The 23,006-nt window shown below is 32.0% G+C and overlaps 1 protein-coding gene across 2 annotated transcripts; it reads right to left on the bottom strand.

Moving 5' to 3' along the window:
- Nucleotides 1–1,998: 1,998 nt before the first annotated feature.
- On the bottom strand, nucleotides 1,999–22,161 carry LOC112597075 (phospholipase B1, membrane-associated-like). 2 transcript variants are annotated; one of them, XM_025342998.1, is made up of 8 exons: nucleotides 22,055–22,161; nucleotides 12,872–13,052; nucleotides 12,060–12,336; nucleotides 10,570–10,796; nucleotides 10,084–10,243; nucleotides 6,714–6,859; nucleotides 5,494–5,662; nucleotides 1,999–2,308 (listed from the first exon to the last, which is right to left on the bottom strand). In XM_025342998.1, the coding sequence occupies exons 2-8, from the start codon at nucleotides 12,986–12,988 to the stop codon at nucleotides 2,139–2,141; spliced, it is 1,266 nt and encodes a 421-aa protein (XP_025198783.1). In that variant the 5' UTR covers nucleotides 12,989–13,052; nucleotides 22,055–22,161; the 3' UTR covers nucleotides 1,999–2,138. The 2 variants fall into 2 exon arrangements, with proteins under 2 accessions (XP_025198783.1, XP_025198784.1); XM_025342999.1 differs by lacking the exon at nucleotides 22,055–22,161 and adding an exon at nucleotides 17,726–18,412.
- Nucleotides 22,162–23,006: the final 845 nt, after the last annotated feature.

The raw sequence follows: 23,006 nt of genomic DNA, 5'->3' as shown, positions 1-23,006 counted from the left end.
CCCTGAAAATAAACGAGTGCAACTGGTTCATTGTAAAAAGGTCATCATATCAAGCGCAATCGGCAAATCTCCGCTGCGGCTAGAAGTAATTCCATACCCGGATGTCGACGATTAGGTATATGTAGTAAAAATTGCCCAACCGTCATAATAATTGTATTAGTATTATTACCTATATAGCTGCATGTGTGATTTATTTTTCACATCCGCATTTGCGGCACATGAACCGTTTTCCTGGATTCTCGCGACATCGGCTCTATATCATAATACTACACGATATAATATAGCCGTCGACCACTAACGCCGCACGAGTAAACGTAGACATAATAGTACGTAAATAATAATAATATTATGGACGAGATCATCGCATTCAAGGGCGCCCGGTATTGTCCTGTGTTTAATAATTAACGAAAAATCTCGGGCCGCTCGCAATCCGCCCGTTTTTATGACGACGTAGCAGATGCATTCCGTGCCGTTTGTTTTTCTTTCCATCTAGAACATTCGAGAGCGTTCGCTCGGGTTTTTTCGTACGCGAGTATGGCGAGTACAATGGTCTACGATATTATGACGAACGCGGGAAAACGAAGAAAACCTAAAAAAAAAAAAAATATATATAAATACGGTTTAAAAAACATTTGTTCCATTATGTTATCGCGATTTATGTCTACGCAGTCGTTTGATGTTGTTTTTCGTGATCCGACTACGCGACGACGACAACTCCAGACGGTAATATAGGTACAAATAACAATGCAAATTACCTAATGTAATATATTATAATGACTATGCATGCGCGTTTTTCCCGAGACAGATCATTCCGGATGTATTACACACACAATTATACGCAGAATATTCCATTTGGAGATCGTCCAAGACGAACAGCAAACAATGTACACATTATTTTTTGTATTATATAGTAAGTTCAAAAAATGTAGATTATTCGGCTCCCGTTTGAGTATATATTATTATATGCGTTTTGAGCTGAACATAAGACTTCGAGACCATTGTAATGTTTACTGTAAACAGTGTGCCGCAGCGTAGATTTCGGAGACTTTAACAGCGATGAGAAAAAAAAAACTGAAGTCGATTGAAACACGAATTATAATCTATCCGTAACTACACCTATTATAACGATTAAACTTTTCAATTTAATAAAAAATAAAACCGTATAGGTAACGACTATTAGTCATTAGTCATTACACATTTTAATTTTTAATAATGATTTAAAATATTTACACATAGCATTTATACGTCTATGTCTATTTATATAAATATATAATTAAAAAAATAGATATAGATAAAGAAACATTACATAATTACCACTTGTTATAATTATTATAATATTATAGTTTCGTCAATCATTTATTTTATTTTTATTCTCTTAAACGCCATTTTAACCGCTGATTATAACGAACTACGAATCGGAATAATCGAGTACCTAAATCTGCAGTTTTAAACGCTTAGTTATCTTATGAAACATTTAATAAATAATAAAAATACAGTCTATATTATAATAAATGTTTTTATTGTAATCTTATATCGATAAACGTCATCGTAAAAATAATCATAATATCATATTATGTATTATACGCTAGGATAATTTCAGTGATTGCTTATATGATCACATGTTCACATGCTGTGTAAAAGACACGAAAAACATGTAAATTTGGGGGAAAATAATAATAAAAAAAACAAGTTTTGGGCGTAGGTACTGGTATTTTATTGGCATTTGATATCAAACACGGCTAGAAATTCCAGAACGGATAGGATAAACACGCGTTGCAATATACGATGGGAGGAAATGCAATTTGTCCATATTATTTTATATTATCTATGTGACATCACTATAATAATAATAACTTGCTGGAACTCTCGGAACTCGTCGACCGACGTAGCGTGGTGTAACGTACACACTTGCGCACAAGTATACAATTATATGCGATTCTTAAAATATAATAATAATAATAATAATAATAATAATAATATTAAAAGAACGTTGAGAGAACATTAAAAAAATACTAATGTATACACAGTATAAAACAATTTAAAAACGATAATTATAAATTATATTATGTGTATTCATAATCTACGAGTGTGTATTCGCGTATATTTTACGACCGGAACGACGTTCAACGATTGTTTGTTCATCTGAGTCTGTTATCGTTTCGATAGTCCAATGGCGCCGAATTGTTGGCAGTGAATATGTATGGGTTGCGGGCCGTCGGACAGACGAAGTCTTTCATGATGAAGTCCATCGAGGTCTCCGATTTCGACCCAACGGGTTGCAGCATATTGTTCCACAGCAAATTGGCAGCTAGAATTTGAAAAAAAAATACCGACTATTAATATGATACTTGTGAGTAGTGATGATCAAAACAAGACTTTCAAAATCTTGGTCTTGGTCTTGCAGACTCAGTCTTGGTCTTGTGCAAGACTCTTGCTATTTTCACAAAATATATAAGAAAAAAAATACCTGTTATAGCTGTGTGTAGGTTTTTTGCTATGATCTCTAAGGTGAAACTATAGGTTCAATATATTATATGGTTTATTCATAAATCAAACATTACATAAAACAAGTCAAATAATTTAATTTTTATTATACTCGTTTAAAACTTTGCATTTTAAATTATGCTTAGGTATATTATTTTACTCGTATTTGTATTTGACGAATCAATTAACCAGCATGATTAACTTTGTAAGTTCTTATTACATTTATAATAAATATAAATAGGTTATTACTAATTACTAATTATTGACCAATATAATGTTTATAAAAATTAAATTGTTGTTTTTTTAATGTTCACTTTAACAAATAATAATATTTAAAAAAACTGTATGGTTTGTTCCAAATATCAAATTGCTTAATGATTATATATTTATATTTGTTATAATGATAATATTTATTATTAAAATTTTATTCTTCTTTTATTCACCAGTGTCCAGTACAGTAGTACTAAATGTTTAAGTTTCTTTTAATATAATATATTGGCTATAGACCATTTGTGTAAATCTTATTAGGTACATTTTATTTTTACAAAAAGTTTTTAATTATCTTAATGTCAACTAAGTTAAGTAGTAACATTGTATTTAAGATAAAGTGCATACCCACATTAGTAAATAAAACTGTTATGTACAACCCACAATAATTAAAATGTGTTACTAAATGTGGTAAATTATAATATTAATAATGATGTTAAATTAAAATTTTAATAATTTTAAAATTGTGACAACCGTTTAATTCTTACCATTCAATATTTTTGGTATACAACATCTTTTAAATATAAGTTTTGTTTTATTATTTAGTTTTAAAATTTTATTAAAGAAAAAAAAACAACTAAATCATTTATAAATTAAGAATAGTGCATTAATAATGCAATTATTATTAGTATTTTCGATTCAAAGTAGATTCCTATTAGCATGGCAACTTTTGAAAATTTGACGTCTTTATCGATTTTGGGAAAATAAATTAATTTTTCAGTAATTGCTAATTAGTATGAAACAACAATGTTATTTTGTAATATTAATTCCAATTATTTCTAATCTTTTTTTTAATAATTCGCCATTTCCTCGAATACTGATCAAATTTAATAACAATAAAAATATTTTCTTATTATTCTAGTTATAAATTAATAATTATTAGTTAATGAAATCTAGATAAACTAATGTGTTTTCGGGGAAAAAAAAAATTTGCAAGACTTGTAGTCTTGCAGTGATAGTCTTGTTTTGGTCTTGGTCTTGCAAGCCTAATCTTGGTCTTAGTCTTGCTAGACTAGTACCATCTTGGTCTTGGTCTTGCCGCAAGAGTTGCGAGACCGCAAGACCAAGACTAATTTTGATCATCACTACTTGTGAGGTACGACTTATTGCCGTAATATGTCGAATAGTGATTGGTAAGATTAAAATATGCAACTACGTGCGAGAGGGTCCGTAGACTACTACCAATTGGTGACTTGAAATGTTCAAAGTGAGTGTAGATGGTCAAAATATTATTAAATATTATTACAAAAGTCAATTTTTATAAAAAAATAAAATCAATTAAACCCATATTTTAAATGTCCTTGATATGGTATTTATGGAGATACATAAACATTTAGTTTTAGATAATAGTTTAATTATACTTTATAATAATAGCGTATTGTAAATTTGTATAAGTATAACCTTTACGATAGCAACGCAATAATATATAATAAACAACAATAATTAGATTTTTAAACTCGAAGTCATTAAATATACGATGAGATTATCAAAACAATACAAATTATTATTACTATACTAAACCTAAAATTTAATCATTTTTAAAATTACGTTTGTGAATTATATATTGCACATTATTCTAATTCTGTGAATTCGGTTTTGACCAATCTAATTAATAATTATCATATTATATTCAGGACGTTGAAAGCGTATAGACCTAGTGCAAGTAGTACGCGTAGGTCAAAAAATGTGTATAAAAAACAATAGACAATACCGAAATGACAAGAGCGAATATGATTTTATTTTTTATATATATAATATATATGTTAAGTTAGTATTTAAATAAATTATTTATGAATTGGAAAAAAATGTACTAGGGACAGAAAAATAGATGCTTGTTAGGAATAGCCAGCTAGTATATAGTGTAAATGCCTCATTATTCGCAAAACAAATTTATAGCTTATTCTGATTTAATAAAAATATGTAAGTGCTTGTAAATTAATATAAATCAATTATTTTTGTTTTTTTAAAGGATAGTTTGAACTTTAAAATAATTATAACACTACGATTTTTTGAATGAAAACCTTTATATTTTTAACCCGACCTAACCTGAAATAGAATTCTTTTCTAAAAACATAATACTTATTAATATTTGAAATATGTAAAAAAATTTAAAATTTAAAATTGATATACATATATATTATATAGGTAAGAGAAATATGTAATTCCAAGAAACATCTCACAAAATTTATGATACACTCTGCAAAAAATTATAGAATGTAAGAATGACAAAATGAAAATTATATTATTAATATAGTAGACATTTAGTACACGGCAAGTAAACAATACACATCTACAGAATTACACTGTCTAAGTGTTAATCAATTCTTAATTTTATAGTTAAGTCACGTGTAGCTGATAATGAAATCCACCTATCCTACAGTATATAAATCAATGGTCTTTAATCTTATTTTTGGCGATCCATTTTAGTTATAATTGATTTTTGTGACTCTCATATGTATTAAAATTAAAAAAAAAAAATGAGTAATAAGTTTTACATAAACAAAAATGATCTATTCTTTAATCAAATTATCATTGTAATTATTATTATTAACATTTTAATTTATTTGAATAATTTAATTAAATACATTTCAATTATTTTTCCACTTAATAAGAGAATTTTGTGATCCAATTTGGTCGTGACCAACCAGTTGAAGACAACTATTGTATAAATGTATAATGTATAGTGCAAGAGTGAAAAATATTGGACGTGTGCGTTTTTGACGAACGCTGCGTTATACCCACCTAAAGCGTGTCCCTTTTGACTAAAATGGAAACAATCGTAGGTGACGAAAGATATGTCTATGACTTCTTCGAACTGTCGCTTCTTGTCCAGCGGTGCATTGAACAGTTTGATGAACGGTTGGATGACTACGGTGAAGTCTTCTTTTTTGTTATACCGACCACTGTTGATCTACAAAAAAAATAAAACAGGTATATAAAAATGTATGTATAAAAACAAATTTATAAAGGTGAATATGTTAATACAATATTATGTTTAAACAATTTTTTTTTGTTTAAAAATTCAGCGGGAACAGGACTTGAAACTGAAATACATTTTAACGGTTTTAGTTGAATGAACGTTTTTTCTAAAATTTTACAGTTTTAGCAGTAGTGGATTTAAGCTTATAGAGAAATCAGGATTTTCCTGGTAGACCCACATATGTCCCCGATATCCTAATCTTAGCACCATCATATTATTTATTTAAAAATTCTCGGTAATATAAAATATTTCTATCCGCCACTGATCATTGATGATTTTATAAACGATTTTTAAATTTTTTTACAATGATTGGATTTTACTTCACATTTAAAAATTTGAATTATTTTCAATAATATTTTTACTGCAACATTTCTACTCATTAATAAGCAGTTTTATGAAGATGAACTTTATAAGATAATAAATATAATAAATCAACTTTTTTCATTATATTTTACCCATTTTATATTTTTACTTTTTTAATGAATGTTAAAGAAAGTTTTTAAAATATTAATATACAGGCAACAACTTTTAAGGTTTTTAATAGAATTAAATTATGTTCTTATTTTAGCTATACAGTTCTTTAATTATTAATTTATTTAAAAAAATAAAGACTTATTACATCAATAATTATCGTTAATATTTTATTTGTAAATAATATTAATTTTTTAATTTTTGTACGGCCACACTCTAAACAGTCTAAACGATCAATATTGAACACAATAATAATAGCTGTGTAACACTGGTGTTCTTTATTTAAAAAAAATATATAAGTAAAATATGTACAACAGAGCACAATATAAATATGTGCTAAGTTATTTGAAAAAAAATTAGATATTTTGTTGGTTTTAATTTGGGTTTTGCACTTTTGCAAATGGGTAGTTGATAATTATTCTTCCGGTTTTGGTTACTGTGTTAGAATATAAAAAACCAAAATTTTAACTGGTTTTCCAAACATAGGGTACAACTCTTGGAATAAACTAACCAAAATCTGTTCAGCAGTCTGATAATCTCGAACCATTTGCGTTATCTGATCCATTTCGTTACCCTTTTGGTGGAAACAAGTACAGAAGAATCTGTGTAGCATATGGCACATGAATGACCTCTTCACGCGCACGCTAACCGACACGTCTGCACAGATAAACAAGAAAAACAGTTATTATAATATTGATTTATTATTATTATTATTATTATTATAAGACATCATTTCGAAAACGAAACGTCAGATATGCTAATAATATTATACTATACACATTATGCGTGGTCGTGCGTCTGAACGTATAAAATATTATAATGTGTACGTATTTGTATTAGTGATGGGCTCTATTATTCGAATAGTGATAAGTGATAACTGATAAATATTAATTTACAGTTTATAGAGTTTATTATTATGACGCAATATCTACATATGAAAATAGTTTCATCCGTTAAACATAGTAGGTGGTTTATAAAACGTTTACTTGCAAGAAAAACACATAATAGCATTGCACACCATATCAGAGTCGTAAAAAGAAAAGAAATAAGAAAACTGTTGTAAAATAATACGATATCATTTGTGACTATATGCACGGTCAGTGTTCCATGCTTTAATTAGAAATTATTAAATCCAAAAATATAATATGCAATTACGTTATTGCTCACAGTTTTTTAGTTTCATGCATTATATATGTATACGCATTATGTTATATCACGTTACCTCCGTAAGAATAGTTAGATATAAGGCCTTGTATTGGGATATATTTCTAGATATAGAATGTTTTATGTGAAACATTAGTTTAAAAAATATATTATTAAATACATTTTATTTTGCTGTTTTATCGGTAATACATTATAATGATGGTTTTGTCTATATCAGTGGTTTTCAACCTTTTTAACAATGTAACACACTTCTTCTTCTACAACATTTTTGCGGCACACCATTTCATATAATACGTGAAGCATATATTTTTATATATAATACATATATATATATTCAAAATTAACTCCATTAATAGATTTATTGCGGCACACTTCAAAGGCGCTCGCAGCACACCAATGTGCCGCGACACACCGGTTGAAAACCACTGGTCGATATTCAAATAGAAATCTATCAAATGTTTGTATTATATTATTAAAATAAATTGAAAAAAATTTCAAAGAGATAAGAGTAATATTTAAAAGGGCACAAGTCTGTGAAAATAAAAAATAGGTCGGCCCTACAAATAACACGAAATAGTCGATTCATTTGTAATCATCGACAGCCCGCAATAATTTCATTTGTCTATTAATATTAATAAATTACGTGAGATACATTACGTTTTAACCGTTCGAATAATATATTAGTTTCCTTCACTCGTGTACATTGTACATGATTACAGTACGTTAAAAACAATGATATTGTATTATATTATATATACCTACCCACTATACGCGACACGAATACGTTCGCATTGACAATGCGCGCGCGAAATGGCTTTCACTTTCGTTTCCGATACAAGCTCTTTTGGAAGTTCATTTCATATGCGTAGCGCGTTTCGAGGTGATTCTATTTACACAATGTGTAATAATATGCCACCTCTGTCCGCGGTGCGACGGTATCGCGATACAACAGCCCACTTTCCAGATGCGATTTCAAAACGTCAACGATACGGCGAAAAAGGACGAACGGTCACTCGATAGTGTCAAAATAAATAATTTTTTATGTCTGAACGTGACACCAGAAATAATAATATAAGTATAATAACAATATCACCGACCTACAGAACACGCGTCGACCGATGCACATCGCCATCGTCGTCAACTAATAACGATAATAATCGATCTCGCCAGTAATCCGCGTGGCGACGATGAACAATGATAATTGGAAATTCGAACTTGGCGACCGTCAGGATCATATAATTATAGAAAACTATTATACTTTTGGGTTTGGCCTCCTTCAAACGTCTAATAGAGATCAGGTTTAGACACAATATTATACTACTAACATTATTCAACATAATATTTATGTTGATCTGTCATGCCTATTCGTATATCTGTGACGTTTTAGAGAAATAGAGAAAAGGGAAACAAGAGAGAAATATTCGAATATGACATTTTGAAAACAGCGATATTTTATCATATTATTATAATATCGAAACAACAATGTAACTCTCATAGTATTATGTTATGATTAGTTCTGCAGTTCGACGTTAGATACCAAAAGATTTACGTTTTTTTTTTTCCGATTGAAACGATACGATTGGAATATGAACGTATTTTCCCATTACGACTGATACTGTGCTGCATCGCAGTTGTCCGCGTGTATGGTGTTGATTAGTGAAAAAAATTAGCACACTATCTACAAACTTGATATCTGTCGACGAACTACGACCGATGCATTCCCGTTTGTATACGCTCATGCATCTCACACTGACGATATAAAATATGTGATACTGTAGAATAGCAATTTATCGTCGATTTTATAACGCGTAGAATTTCACAAATTGATCCGAAAAAAAAGGGGTATAAAATGATTGGCAGTATAAACCACGGTTAACGTTAAAAACAATTGACGTAATGCGGTCGCATTAAAAATAATACATTATTAAATTAAAATATAATATACCCCGGGTCTGAAACGTTATATAATTGTTTAATGACGCCCGTGGTGAATGAACGAAACACTACGGTTAAGATGACAGTGCTTTTTTTTCCATGTATTATTCTGTGGGTCTGCGTCGTGAAAGTGAATTGGCGCGACTCTCATTCATAACGAGCGTATATTAATAATAATAACACACACACGTATACATATAAGTATTTATAGGTAGATATGCCTGGATCGAACGACCCGTTCGATTTAATCGGGTTTACGGTATAGTGTGTTTCGCGAGTATGCGGTACCCCCCTCCGCCCTTATAACACGTATATCCACTGTTACCCTATCGACGCTTTAACCTTGCTGTTCGTATAGATACGTCGTACGTGCAACAGTGAACGCTGTTTTCACTTCCTACTGCTGATGGCGGATGCATTAGACTAGTAGATACATTTTAACTGAAACTAGACAAACATATTGTTATTATACCTTGGCCAGAGTCAAGTTGATAAAAATGTTTAGATTTCTTAAATTTTATCTGAGCTGTGCACTATATTTCAACTGCAACAGACTACCGGGTAAAGAAACATTTTGGAATGGGAGTGTGTCGGCACGCATCGTCTATTAAATCCTATCCCAGGGATTCGATTCGAAATTGACACGTCTATGTCTATACGTTAAACTGATAGTTATTGACCAATGATGATAGTGTTATCGTAATCACGCACTCTTCTGTATACCTACAATCTACATACACAACGTAATTACATAGTATTAAAGGAATATTATAATAACACACCTAGGACAGGTACGAGGTTCACAAACGTCCTGGGAAGATTGGCCTGGAGGTAGTCTAACGCTTTTTGCAGTTTCTTACTATGCTGCAACGGAGTCGTGCCATCCTTGTCGTAACACTGTCCCGAACATAAGTCGTTGGCGCCGAAAAACATGGTTATCAACTGTACACCAGAAAAAACAAAAAGACATTTTTATTCGCACATTCCATGATATAATATCATAAATAATTAATACGCATTTAATTTATTAAGTACGTTGATAACAGTGTTAAATTAACGATGTTTAAATTACATGTTGATTATGGCGTTTATATTAGGTCCAGCACTCCAAAGGTAAAAAAAAATAATAATTTAGAACTAACCTAACCTTACAGATGTACCATAAAGTATTGCACTGATTGAATAGTAATAATAACTGCTGATTTTTTGAATTAAAGTAGTATATTATTTAAGTTTAGTGTGCTCGACCTATGATATTATGCATGTACCTTCCAGTCGTTTTTGAAATCCACGTCAGGGTCTTTTTTCATTTTCTTCACCAAGAACTGCGCCTGTCTGTAAGCGTCGTAGTCAGCCGACACAGGGAAAGCGACGTTCATGTGAGAGTTGGGCGCGAGAAATTCGCCTTTTCCCACGGAATAGCCCTTCAGCCCGGGGTTGAATTCCTTGAGAATGTTGGGCAGCGTCAGGTAGTTCCGCCATGTTGCTTCGCCGCCTGCGGGTTAGGTTATTACACATAAACGAAATTTGTAGGTAGGTGTTATATACGAACACGTCATTATTATTATTATTATTATTATTATTATTATCGTATACTTACAGAAGTGTACAACGTAAGAAATTTAAGTCTAACCGTGTCAAACACGTCATTATTAATGATTGTAAAGAATTTCGAAATAAAAATACGTGTTTTAAGCGAGGAAGCATCGTTTTTAACTCCATAATAATACTTATTCATAAAAAATATTTACACTTCGGATCAATAATGTAATTTACTTGTATGTATTCATCGCACAGGATTTCGGAAAGTGGATATGATGACGTAATGAAAACACAACGAATGTACAAAAATAAATTCAACCAAAAATGAATAAATGTATTCTAAAGATAGAGTATCTTGAGTTTTGCACCAAGTTCTTGAACACAACCATTAAATATATAATACTATAATAGATATACTCTTTCTGTATACAGACCAAACAATTTTAGATTAAATTCTGGATTCTGTAAGATCTACCAAAAATATGAAAAGTTTGATTGTAAATAGCACACCAGAACAGAGATAAAAGTTTCAACATTTATAGTCTGTGGTAGTTAGAACGGTGTTCACCTGAATCAATGAAATAAAATAAAAAATTCCTAATTCTAAGCAGAATTTATAAAGCTCGTTGAGCGTTAACTTAAATCTAACTAAACGTATATCTAAACCATGTATTATTACATATATAGCATACAAGGCTACAGAATAACTCAAGAGTTTGAATTTCAACTTCAGTTAGATATAATCGGTATGAGTATGAATAAAAATTAGTAACAATCGTTTCTATATTATTTAACACGATATAGTCCTCAAAAGCTGTAAAAATTGTTATTAATTATTTCTAACTCATCCTATTTCAATTTTAGTCAACACGTTCTTAAAAAATCACTATAATATATTGTATTTATAAATAGAATAATATAATTATTCTGTGTTTCAGCTAGTGTTTTTTGCTAAAAAAAAATTGACAAAAATTGAAAGTTGATTATAATATCTAATAATAACATGGAAAACAAAATCAACCAATCAGAAATAAAGAACTACGATATGGCCGGAGGCGAAGGAGATGCGCGTAGTACGCAAAACTAGTACAACTACTGTAATGATACCTATCTAATTTGTCATGATTGTATCCATGTTTATGTATAAATATGGATAAAGTATCATGATATATGTATATCGAGTATATTATATTATGTTTAATGTGAATCTCCGTACCTGCTGCCCAAGACACTCCTCTGTACTCGATCAGCGTTCCCATGGCAAACTCCTCGAGAGCGCCGTTCCCGGCCACCAGACTGTCGCCCATGGCGCCCACTACGTCAATGTCACCGGGCCGGAGCCTGTGCACGCTGGTCGGCCGAACAGAGCTTCTGCCGATTCCCGGAGACGTCATGTTCTTGCACGGGAACGGCATCGATCCCGGAAACGACGGTTGCCTCCTGATTCCCGTGGGTCCAGGTGTCATGACGATGTCTTCGCTCACGGCTGGCGTCTGTAAGAGTAAACATAAAGTATTAATCGTAATTAATTACAGCCATTTAACGCTTCCGGAAGTCAGTATAATAACATATCGATAATAAGTAAATAAAACACATTTAAAAAATAAATATTTTTATTATATTAATAATGAACTTTGATTTAGTCACTGCTTGTTTTTTGTGAGTGCCTGATTTTTCTATACTGCAAATATCGATGAAAAATAAAGTTACACTATCGATTTACAAAAAGTCAAATTCAACTAAAATCGTCAGTTCTCCAAATATTCTCGTTAGCTAACATAATAGTTTTGTGGTACCACAGTAATTAATTGTATTGGATTACGCTAATGTTGTTTTGTTAAAACTTAATAAATTTGACAAAATCTGGTCACTTCTTATACGTACCTAATAATTTAACTAGGTACCGAAGAAAAAAATCATTGATAGATATATACATTTTATAACTTTTTGCATGTACTTATATTCGGTATAAATCGCTATAATATGATATGCGGTATGCATAATGTTATATTTTACATGTAAGCGTACCATTCGGATGTTTCTGCCATTGTTTCTGTTGGGCAAAAGCTGTTGATAGGTCAGCTTTTGGGCGGTGCACCACGTGACCGCGCAGAAATAAATCAAGACGTAGCTATTGGTTAACATAGTTTCGTTTGATGGCGTCGTTCATCGTGGGTCACGTTTCTCGTAAGTCCATTTTCTAATCTAACTGTGACAAATTAAACGAAAACTAATTAAAAAAAATAAATAATAAAATACATAATATAAACTACATAAATAGGTAAAAATCACATATCATACTATATATTATTAAAACTGCGTTTGACTCAGCAGCGGCTACCATATCTGAATCTCATTTATTATCTCATAATAAAAAATATAGAACTGTGGTTTTATCAAACATAATACATTAGAATTTAGAATATATAGTAGGTACTCATTTAACTTTTGAAACGGCCGCGGTTTTTTAACGATCACAATAGTGTATTTATTAAAATTACATTATCATGTCGTGTGCTTCGCACGTTTAGTACACAGTAATATTAATTATGTTTCGTTCTATTTCGTCTTAGACAGACAACGGATGACTAGAGTGGAATAATATATTATGTATATCAAGTTTATGTTATTATACACATACGCATTATTGTCGCATATGGGTGATTATGCGCGTTACCTCTCCGGTTAAATATATTATTATTATCTAGGCGAACATCGTCGTAATGTTTCGTAATGGCTACCAGCAGTACCAACGACGTTATTATTATGTGTTGGTTTGTACTTATTTAGTTATGAAAGATGGGTTTACTCTCCGTTTCTTTTTTACTCGGTCAACAAGTGTGGCTTAGTTACTAAAAATCTAAAAAAATAATAATAAAGCCGTGTAAATAATACATCGCACGCTGGGCGAGTAGTTGTCCAAATCGTTGCCAACTAATTACGTTTATTTGTGTCGCAGTTGTCGTGAAATACATACTCGTGCGTTCTTACAACAAGAAAACGCATTTTTTATTTTTATTCTATAATATATTATATTATATATTATTTATACAGGAACGACGCGGACCCGAAGCGAGGAGACAAAAGCCGACTGCGTAACTCGCGTCCCACTCAGTTCGTTCCAAATTCTGATTCCATTCGTGTAATTTGTGTAGGTATTATACATCATTGCATTACCGTTTTGGCGTCACATACTCGGCCAAATCACGCATGTGTTATAAGTGTTTATAATATTTTAAATGACAAGAGAAAAAATCGTCAAAAACAGTCATCTGTCAAAAGTCCATAGTCGGGTCGACGTTATTGCACGCGCAATAATATTTATACAAATCTGTCGTAGAGACAAGAGCATCAGTATAACGATACACTATAGTTTCTAAAAACATATCTATTTTAAAATCCTTACAGTAAAATGAGTGGTTTAAGACATGCTCTCTATTCCACGAATAAATTGAATTGTTTGATGCCTAAAATAATAAGATTATTTCATAGGATAATCATCGTTATTTTCCATCGATAAATGATGCATTTTCAATCCATCCAAATGTATTATATAAGTTAAATAATATACTTAAAAAACGGATTTCAGTTGCTTATTTAAATAGTCTTAACTTAACCAAACAAATTTTTTTACAAAATGTTGGTCAAAAACCAATATGCTTTTGTTTACAAATTTTGCTTTACTTTTTTTTTATCTGTAATATGCATAAAATATAAACATTAATAACTAGCTGCATTAACGGGGATAAAATAAGACCAAAATGGATAATCCACCTAGAGCGTATAGTAATAACTAATAAGTAACCTATTTTTCTTACATGTAATCAATTTCAAGTAAAACTAAACGAATATGCGATTATGTTTTAAGATAATTAATATCAAATAAGCAACCCCAAAAACTAGCTACTGATTAAATTTATTATCTAAACCTTCTTTGAATCATCAATAACAGTCAAGTATTTTTCGATACTATAAGACTGGACCATACACTTTGCTTTTTATAATGATAATGTTGTTACTTTAATGACCGTGACTTCTATTCTAATATTCTTAGGACTCATCCGAGATTCTAAATAATATATGTGCAAATTGATCGAAAACTATGAATTCACATATGCGTCATTTAAATATATCTTGACTAATAATATTTATTATTGTTTTTTGTCAAAAGGAAAGAGAATATTTTTAGTAAATAAACCTGAACTATTTGTCTTATACTCAATTCTACATTTATATAGAATATAGCTTTATTAGTTTTAATTAAAAAATATAAAAATTTATCTAACGATAATAACTATTTATAATTATCTATAACTAATGACAACCTTATATTATATAAACAAAAACATATTTGATTTTCGTGATCCGAAACAAAATGTATGTAATCTATGTGAATTGAAAAACGAAGCCATAAATCCTACGCAACTGTCAAGGAATCTATTGATATAACTTTTTTGAAAACGATCTAGTAGTTTTCGTGTCTTTAAAATATTGATGTATAGGTAATATTTAGTTACAATTTGTCGTATATCCGTAGCATTGTCGTATTTAATCCGAACCGGTCTGGGCACATGTATCAGACCTCAAGAGGTTATGTACCTATTATTTGTATCGCGGTATAACGTTTTATAGGCATAAAGAGTAATGGTTGAATGGCCCATTAATTGAGTGCCGTTAAATGTTGTCGAAGACATTAAAAATATAAAAAAACACGTTCACTTGTCAAACGTCGCGTACCGCTACCGCCGTTGGGGTCGAGATTCGCATGCACGTAGAAAACCGCAAGCTTTCTAATGAGTTTTCTAAGATCGTAAAAATAAATAAAAATAAATGAAACACACCGATTGCCATTAATACATGGTCAGACTATCGGAAACGAAACCCTAAAGCCCGTCAGCCCCGGAGACATCAACGAAAGTATACAATATTACACATATTCTAAAGGGCTACTATTTGTTTTCTATCGTCGATTGGGTATAGGTATGAATAATATTACGATTACGATTTTACGTAAGTACTATGTTTATTTACTGTTTTTGGATTTTTAAGATAAAAATTATATTACACGCGATATTACATCATCATCGAATCAATAAGACCAACAATTTTGTAAGATTTACGGTTTACGACAATGACGAAAAAAATCATCCTATATCAATGAACGTAGAAAACCATAAAAATGCACTGCAACAACAATGATAAATACAGTATTATTATAACGGTCCCCACCGCAGTATCCACTAATTGGATTTCGTTGTGTACACCAATTATTACTATTATATACATAATATATGGTATGCGTTAACCGTAAAACGAAACTCGAAGTCAAAACTATTTCGATATTCCAAAGACAAATTACGCGCGTGGTAAAAATAAATCGCACTCAACACGAGCGCGCGTGAGAACTTCAACATGTATTGTGTATATAGTATGCAGTCTGCGTATATATAATAATCATTATCACGGTCGTGTGTCTACGCGTACTTCTATACGTAACAGCGACGGTCATTTTCCGTCTGGCGACCACGTCGGCGGCGGCTACAGACCACGACAATATCAATCATTACCGTCGCGAATCCCGAGTAATTTCCACATTAGGATCTATTATACATTAACGGTTCTCAACATTTTTTGTTCGCAGAGCCCTCGAGTTTCTGGATAAATCTATACGGGAACTTCCCCCCCCCCCCATTAACAATGAATATCGATTTTAAATCAAAACTATTACGAATCGTGATATATAAATAATTGTTAGGACCGAAGTGAGGTTTGTTTTAAATCACTTATGACCGTACTTCAGTAAAGTATTTAATTTATTGGCGTAAAACATAAACACTTAAAAATTGTATAAATATTGAAAATTATAGTAATTGATAAACATGATTAATAAAAGGTAATATATGTGAACACTTTAACTAGCTATGACGCTACTAAAAGGTCAACACACAATTTAGGTCTGTCGTTATACTGGCCCGACCGTGAAGATACAGATAATAATAAAATAATAATGAGATAACGTTTAATTGCCGTAATATCGGTCTGTCGAATATTTGACATTAAACGTTATTTCGGCTTCAACAATAATAACAGTGAATTTGACTTAATTTTAACGTACTTACGGCTCACGAACGCCTAGCCCAGTCTGGCAGAATTCTAAGGTTCCAAAGATCACAGTTTGAAAACCACTATAGTATAGTTATAATTTTAATATATGCTAGTATTGATTATGCAGATCATCGCGCGGCATTGTAATCATGATTGTGGCTTTGACATCGAATCTAATCCACCGGAGACATTGCAATCTACGGCGGCAGTTATATTATTATAGTGATATATTTTTATTATCATGAAAAATGGAACGATTTATTTGCTTCTTCGAATTCCACGAGCAATCAACCGGTTCCAGATGTAAATACGAAAAAAATAACTAAGCACAGAATACTACAGATATCTATTTGATCTGCCAATTTTGTATCGTATTCACATATTTTATGTGACGTATTTAACAGATAGTTATAATAGTATAATTTACCTAAGCACCATGTGTGCATATCACAGATTATAGCCGCATTACATTATAATGCGTGCACATGTATAACGCATCGGATCAGAAACAGGATTTTCGTCCCCCTGTTGAGTTTACCGGAAGTGGAATCGGTATATACATACTGTAACGTCCCCTCTTCACATAGGTGTTTGCGACGCTCTCGCGTCTTGCCTATAAAGTTATGTTTTGATTAACGAGGTCTCGGGGACTCGACCTCGGTGTGTAATATTAATATACTAGATCAGGGTTACCTTATTTAAGTAAAGCACAATTGTATAAAATGTAACGTATATTTAACAGATAATTTAAGATTTATATAATAGAATGAAGGTTACCGATCCGGGTAGATTGACAAGCCGTGAGTGTGGATGGTGGATGGCTGCACAGATCGTTGAGGAGTCTTCTGGTCGTCTGTCTGCTCCTGGTGTCGCACACACACTCCTCGCACACACTCTCTTACACTACACGTATTCGTCCTTGTTATATACTTTTAACTGCTGCCTAAAAGCCTTAGGTCAGCAGTCGGCCCCGCTTGCCATTCCTCACACTCAGCATTTTAATAACGTGTGCCCTACTTAAGGAATAATGTACGATGTCGATAGACGACAATCGTTACAATACATAGACCATAAATATTATCGGTCCAATACTTTCCAAACGTGAACATATTTTAGTAAGGCCAAATATACAAATGCACGAAAATATTATTGCGGCGCACACGTACAATATTATCATATAATAAACGCGCTTGTACACGTCAAAAATAAAATGATAATTACGGTTTTGATGCATAATTGCCCTGTGGCCAATACTATACATCAAGTTAGGTTAGGTTAAGTTAGTATACCTGAAAAATATTTAAAAAAAAAAAAGTATACCTAACCCAACCAAACGGTGGATTCGTATGCGTGAGCCACTGCAGTAGCAAATAAAATTTTCAGCGTTAATTATGTTCAATAGTTTTAAAACAAGTGATTAGTGATTACTAGCTATTATTACGATTCCATCAATACTGAAAAAAAACATATGCAAAAATATCGCGTTAGGTGTTAAAATAATTTTGAATATTATGTGCGAACCTGGCTTTGTAATTTGTATCATATATATATATATATATATAATCAGAAGCAGAATTTCTTTCTACGTAGGCACGTAGACTTCTCTAATGGATTTAACAACTATACGCCCTTCGTTCGCAATATTTTAGCCGCATCATTAAATGTTATAACGTCTTCAACCAAATAAATGCTTTCCGCCACAATTCCCATCGCACTCTCATCCATTAACACCGCTGTATTTAATCTCAAACAGACGCGATGCGAATTTCTTTTATAGTTTCAATTCATGTCCCATCCCTAAACCATAAAATATTTTTTTCTCTGATCTCTGATCGTCTGCAAGTTTAATAATTTAAGTACCAATTCTAATGCTCACTTTCTTATAACAGCCAACATTTTAACTCAATCGAATTACAATTAAAATAACCCAACGACCTTTTGCAATAACTCGGTAGTCGGCTGGTACCATAGTATAAACGAAATTAATTCAGTTTAAGTGATATTGACTATAACATCTATAACCATATTTGAAATGCATTCGACGTGTAGGAACTTATACTTTATACAATTTACCAAAAGTAGATAACCAATTCAAAACTTTAGATTGGTTTATAGGTACATTTGACAAGTTAATTTATATAATGTACTAATATACATAAAAATAAATTATGGTATTAAATCGTTAATGTTCACTTCCCCAATATATTTTTATAGTTTTTTACATAAGTGAATTTGACCGTTGTCAAACATAAATTTTATCGAAAAAAATTAATATACTATAATATACTTTAATATTTAAACCTATGCTATAAAAATAAAATATTTAGGTACTATTATAGATAATACAAATTATAAATGCGATACATTGTTGATATGCAACAAATAATAAATCACATAGCATTTAAATTTCGATCTATGTAGTATAGGCATATGTGTCATAATATTACATATACTTATGTAATATGTATATGCTCAAACGAAACTCGCTAAACTCGTTGAAAATAGATGCATATTATATATTTTATACGTATATACATATATTTACGAATTTGGTGGTTCGGTTTATTATGCATAATAATATAATATTGTATCGGAATGCGTAGTGTAATTATTATGAAGTGTTAATTTATGCAAACGACGTTATGCGACGTATACGTTTGGAAAGTTTTGTGCCACAAATTCCCGAAAATATCGCGACTCAAAGTATGGCCCGGAGGTAGCGAGGAATAAGAAGTTTGCACGGGTACGGTTTACCGTGAGGATTGTACCATTTGTACTTAATTATGATTGTAATAATATTATATTCATTACACTACAAAATGATACTACTATTGTACAATATACTGTATTTACCGAGTCCGGGTAGGTATGCCGCGTATCTGCTGTCACGTGTATATAAAAACCTTTAAATATGCTCGCCATACCTACCTTAAACATATTATGCTCGTTGGGTTATATTATGTACTTATGACGTCAGACCGGTTGGTCTGTTAAGAAAAATAATAATAATAATAATAATTTTGATAATTTGTAAGATCGCGGTTATGTAAACGATGACCCGACGAAACCAGATCACCGCGTCGTCGGCATACATACATTATATTATATATTTATAGGTATAATATATATTATATACTCGCCGCCACCGTGCCGTATATTATATATATTTATATGTGTGTGTGTTAGAAAAGCAGTTATTGTATAATTGCACACGTTTACCGATAAATTCGCGAATGAAATCGTACAGAAATATATATATTTTTTTTTGTACCTGCACTCGTTGAGCATATTGCTGTAATCAAACGCAAACTCGATTTGGTCATAATTGTTGCGTGTAATTATGTGATTATGATTATTATATTATACACTGGAAGACCGAAGAAGTGATAAGTATTCTCTACAAAGACGAAAACGAAAAGCGACATATCACAAAATTGTCGCATCCATGTAGCGCGCCCAGACGTATTTTACAATACGCATTACGCATGATTTAATGGGTTTAGGATCCGTGCGCAGAGGTTAGGTTAATAATAATAATTATTATTATTTTAATATTAATAAGGAAAAAACCGGAATATAAGAAATAATGTGTGATTTCCATTTTTTTTCACTTTCTATCCGGTTGTCCGACGAATTATATTATATGTCAGCTACATCATGGCAGATGGCCATGGCGATTATTCTATAGGGTTCTTATTCGCCGCTAAACGATGACCATTGATCAATATATATTCCCTAATACATCGGTCAGGGAAGGGGGTTTGTAAGGAACTAAAGGAAAAACGGGTTTTGACTGGCTGTACATGTACAATAGTAAGTCTGTATTATGTTCCGTCCGGCGCTGCAGCTAAATATATTTATGTTATAGTGGTGCATATATCATGCATGTTGTATTATTTTTTGGTTCAACATCTTATCCACCGAAACCGGTTCGTTCGAATGATTAAAAATCGAGAGTATGTATATTTCTATACAGTAGATCGTAAGTGAAAAAAAAAATCGGAAACGAAGGGAAACAAAAAAAAAAGCTCGTCAATATTGCTTCCCACGCCCAACTTTATAAGAATGTAACGATTGCAGACATTGTAGTGGTTGTAAACAACGCTTATACATAGATATTACGAGTTCGAAAACTTTTAAGTAACGACAATCGTCGTTGACATAATATGACCTATTCCGTATTCATTATAGATATTGTATAAGTGGCCGCGGTAACGGAGTTTTTAGACTCCTGATCGCAAAAGACGTTTCGTTTTTCACTTTTTTGTATACACGTGTAAACATAAATTGCAAAAAAAAAGTACGTCGTACGAGTGTTATACGGCTCGGCCAATCGATTTAATAATAATAAAACATTACATTATTATGTGCCACGGTGTATGGGTTAACACTGTGTACGTATAAACGGTCATGACATATTAACAATTGATTGTATACGATCTACGCATATAATAACGTATTCTTTATGTAATAATTAAATTAAAATACAATTTTACATTAGAAAGGTTATATGCGAAATATATGTGTTGATCTCGATAACTGCATTATTATATTGTTATATAGTTACGCGATATCCCACGGACGTGATTTGGAACCGCAGAACCTCATCGAATATTCAATAACATTTATTATAACGATAAAAAAACCACTGTATCGCTAAAACGCCAAAAATAACTACGCGTTGCACATTGTGTGCATTATCATTTGATGGTATAGATAGACCGCATTAATGAAGAAAAAATTTTATTTTCTTAATAGATTATGAGCTGTATTTACACCAATGAAAAAATGAAAAAAAAGCATTTTCGTGGCAATCAAGAAAGTTAGGTTAACCTTGCAGAAAAACGGTCAGACAGACGTGTTAAAAAAATGTAGGCACTCCGGAACTGCATAATCTGCACGTGTAATCATGAGATATCGCTTGAAAATTACTCGCGACAACGATAACAATTTTATACCTAATTATGTTTCGCGAAAAAGGCGATCATTTATTTTATTATTATTGTTAGTATAATACATGTATCGATTAAATAATAGGTACGGGTCGTAAAAATTAAATAAACAGATATTAAACTTGTGTACAAAAACCGCTGTGCGAGTACTTACCAGATCGAGATCCAAGCCGACCATGAAGCGTGGTCCTCGCGATGAGAGTCGAACGGTAAATAACGTCGTCGGCGAAGAGATAGCAGCGCACAGGTAACAGATACTATAACAGACTCGTATTCACACTCAAAAATATTAAGGTCGAGCGGGGTGGGTGAAAGGGCGGTGTCGACGGACTTTTATGGTACGCAGAGGGGCCGGGAGTGTGCGCGTGCGTCGGTCGCACGACGCCGGCCGGTTGGTCGCAGAGTGATCGGACGGGGGCAATTACGAATGAAAGAAAAAAATTTCCATAATTATTATTACAATCATGATAAATGACGATAAAACATTTATGATAATAAAAAATAATGGCATATGAATTCGCTACCGTCGAACCGAGTCGTCGGGCTGGGTTGCGGGCTAGCGGTTTCGACCCGCGGGGTGCGGTTCGACCGGGCGCGTGTGCACGCCGGACTTCCGGTAATCCGGTAAAGGATAAATCGGGTTTGTGCGTCGCTAGAGGAGTTTATTCTACACGCGCGGGTTACAACTCTTTTTTTGTGCGCGCCATAACGTCCAGTGCTCGAAATCCGGTACCAACGTTACCGCGTGTACGTCATTGAAATACACCGCGAACGCATATAAGACCAAAAAAATAATAACAACACTAAACCCGATTTAATATTCTCTCAAAACATTGTGTAAAAAAAACGTATCGTGGTTAAATTAACAAATTAATAATTATAATCGCGAATGGGTCACGGTAACATTAAAAAGTAAACATACGATGTATAATAAGATATGTACAATAGTTGACGGCAATCATTATTCTTGTGCCGCGGTATCGATGCATGGCACCAATATTAAAATGTGTTACTTAACTGTGCATTGGATGTTATCAACCGTGAGAGGAGTGAAGTTGACGCAATAATTACGATTTAAACCAGTTAAGTCTTTACTATAATCAACT

The sequence above is a fragment of the Melanaphis sacchari genome, unplaced genomic scaffold (assembly GCF_002803265.2).
Source record: "Melanaphis sacchari strain LSU unplaced genomic scaffold, SCAv2.0 Contig36_pilon_pilon, whole genome shotgun sequence".
NCBI classification, from domain to species: domain Eukaryota; kingdom Metazoa; phylum Arthropoda; class Insecta; order Hemiptera; family Aphididae; genus Melanaphis; species Melanaphis sacchari.
This window is presented reverse-complemented; position numbering and strand designations above follow the sequence as displayed.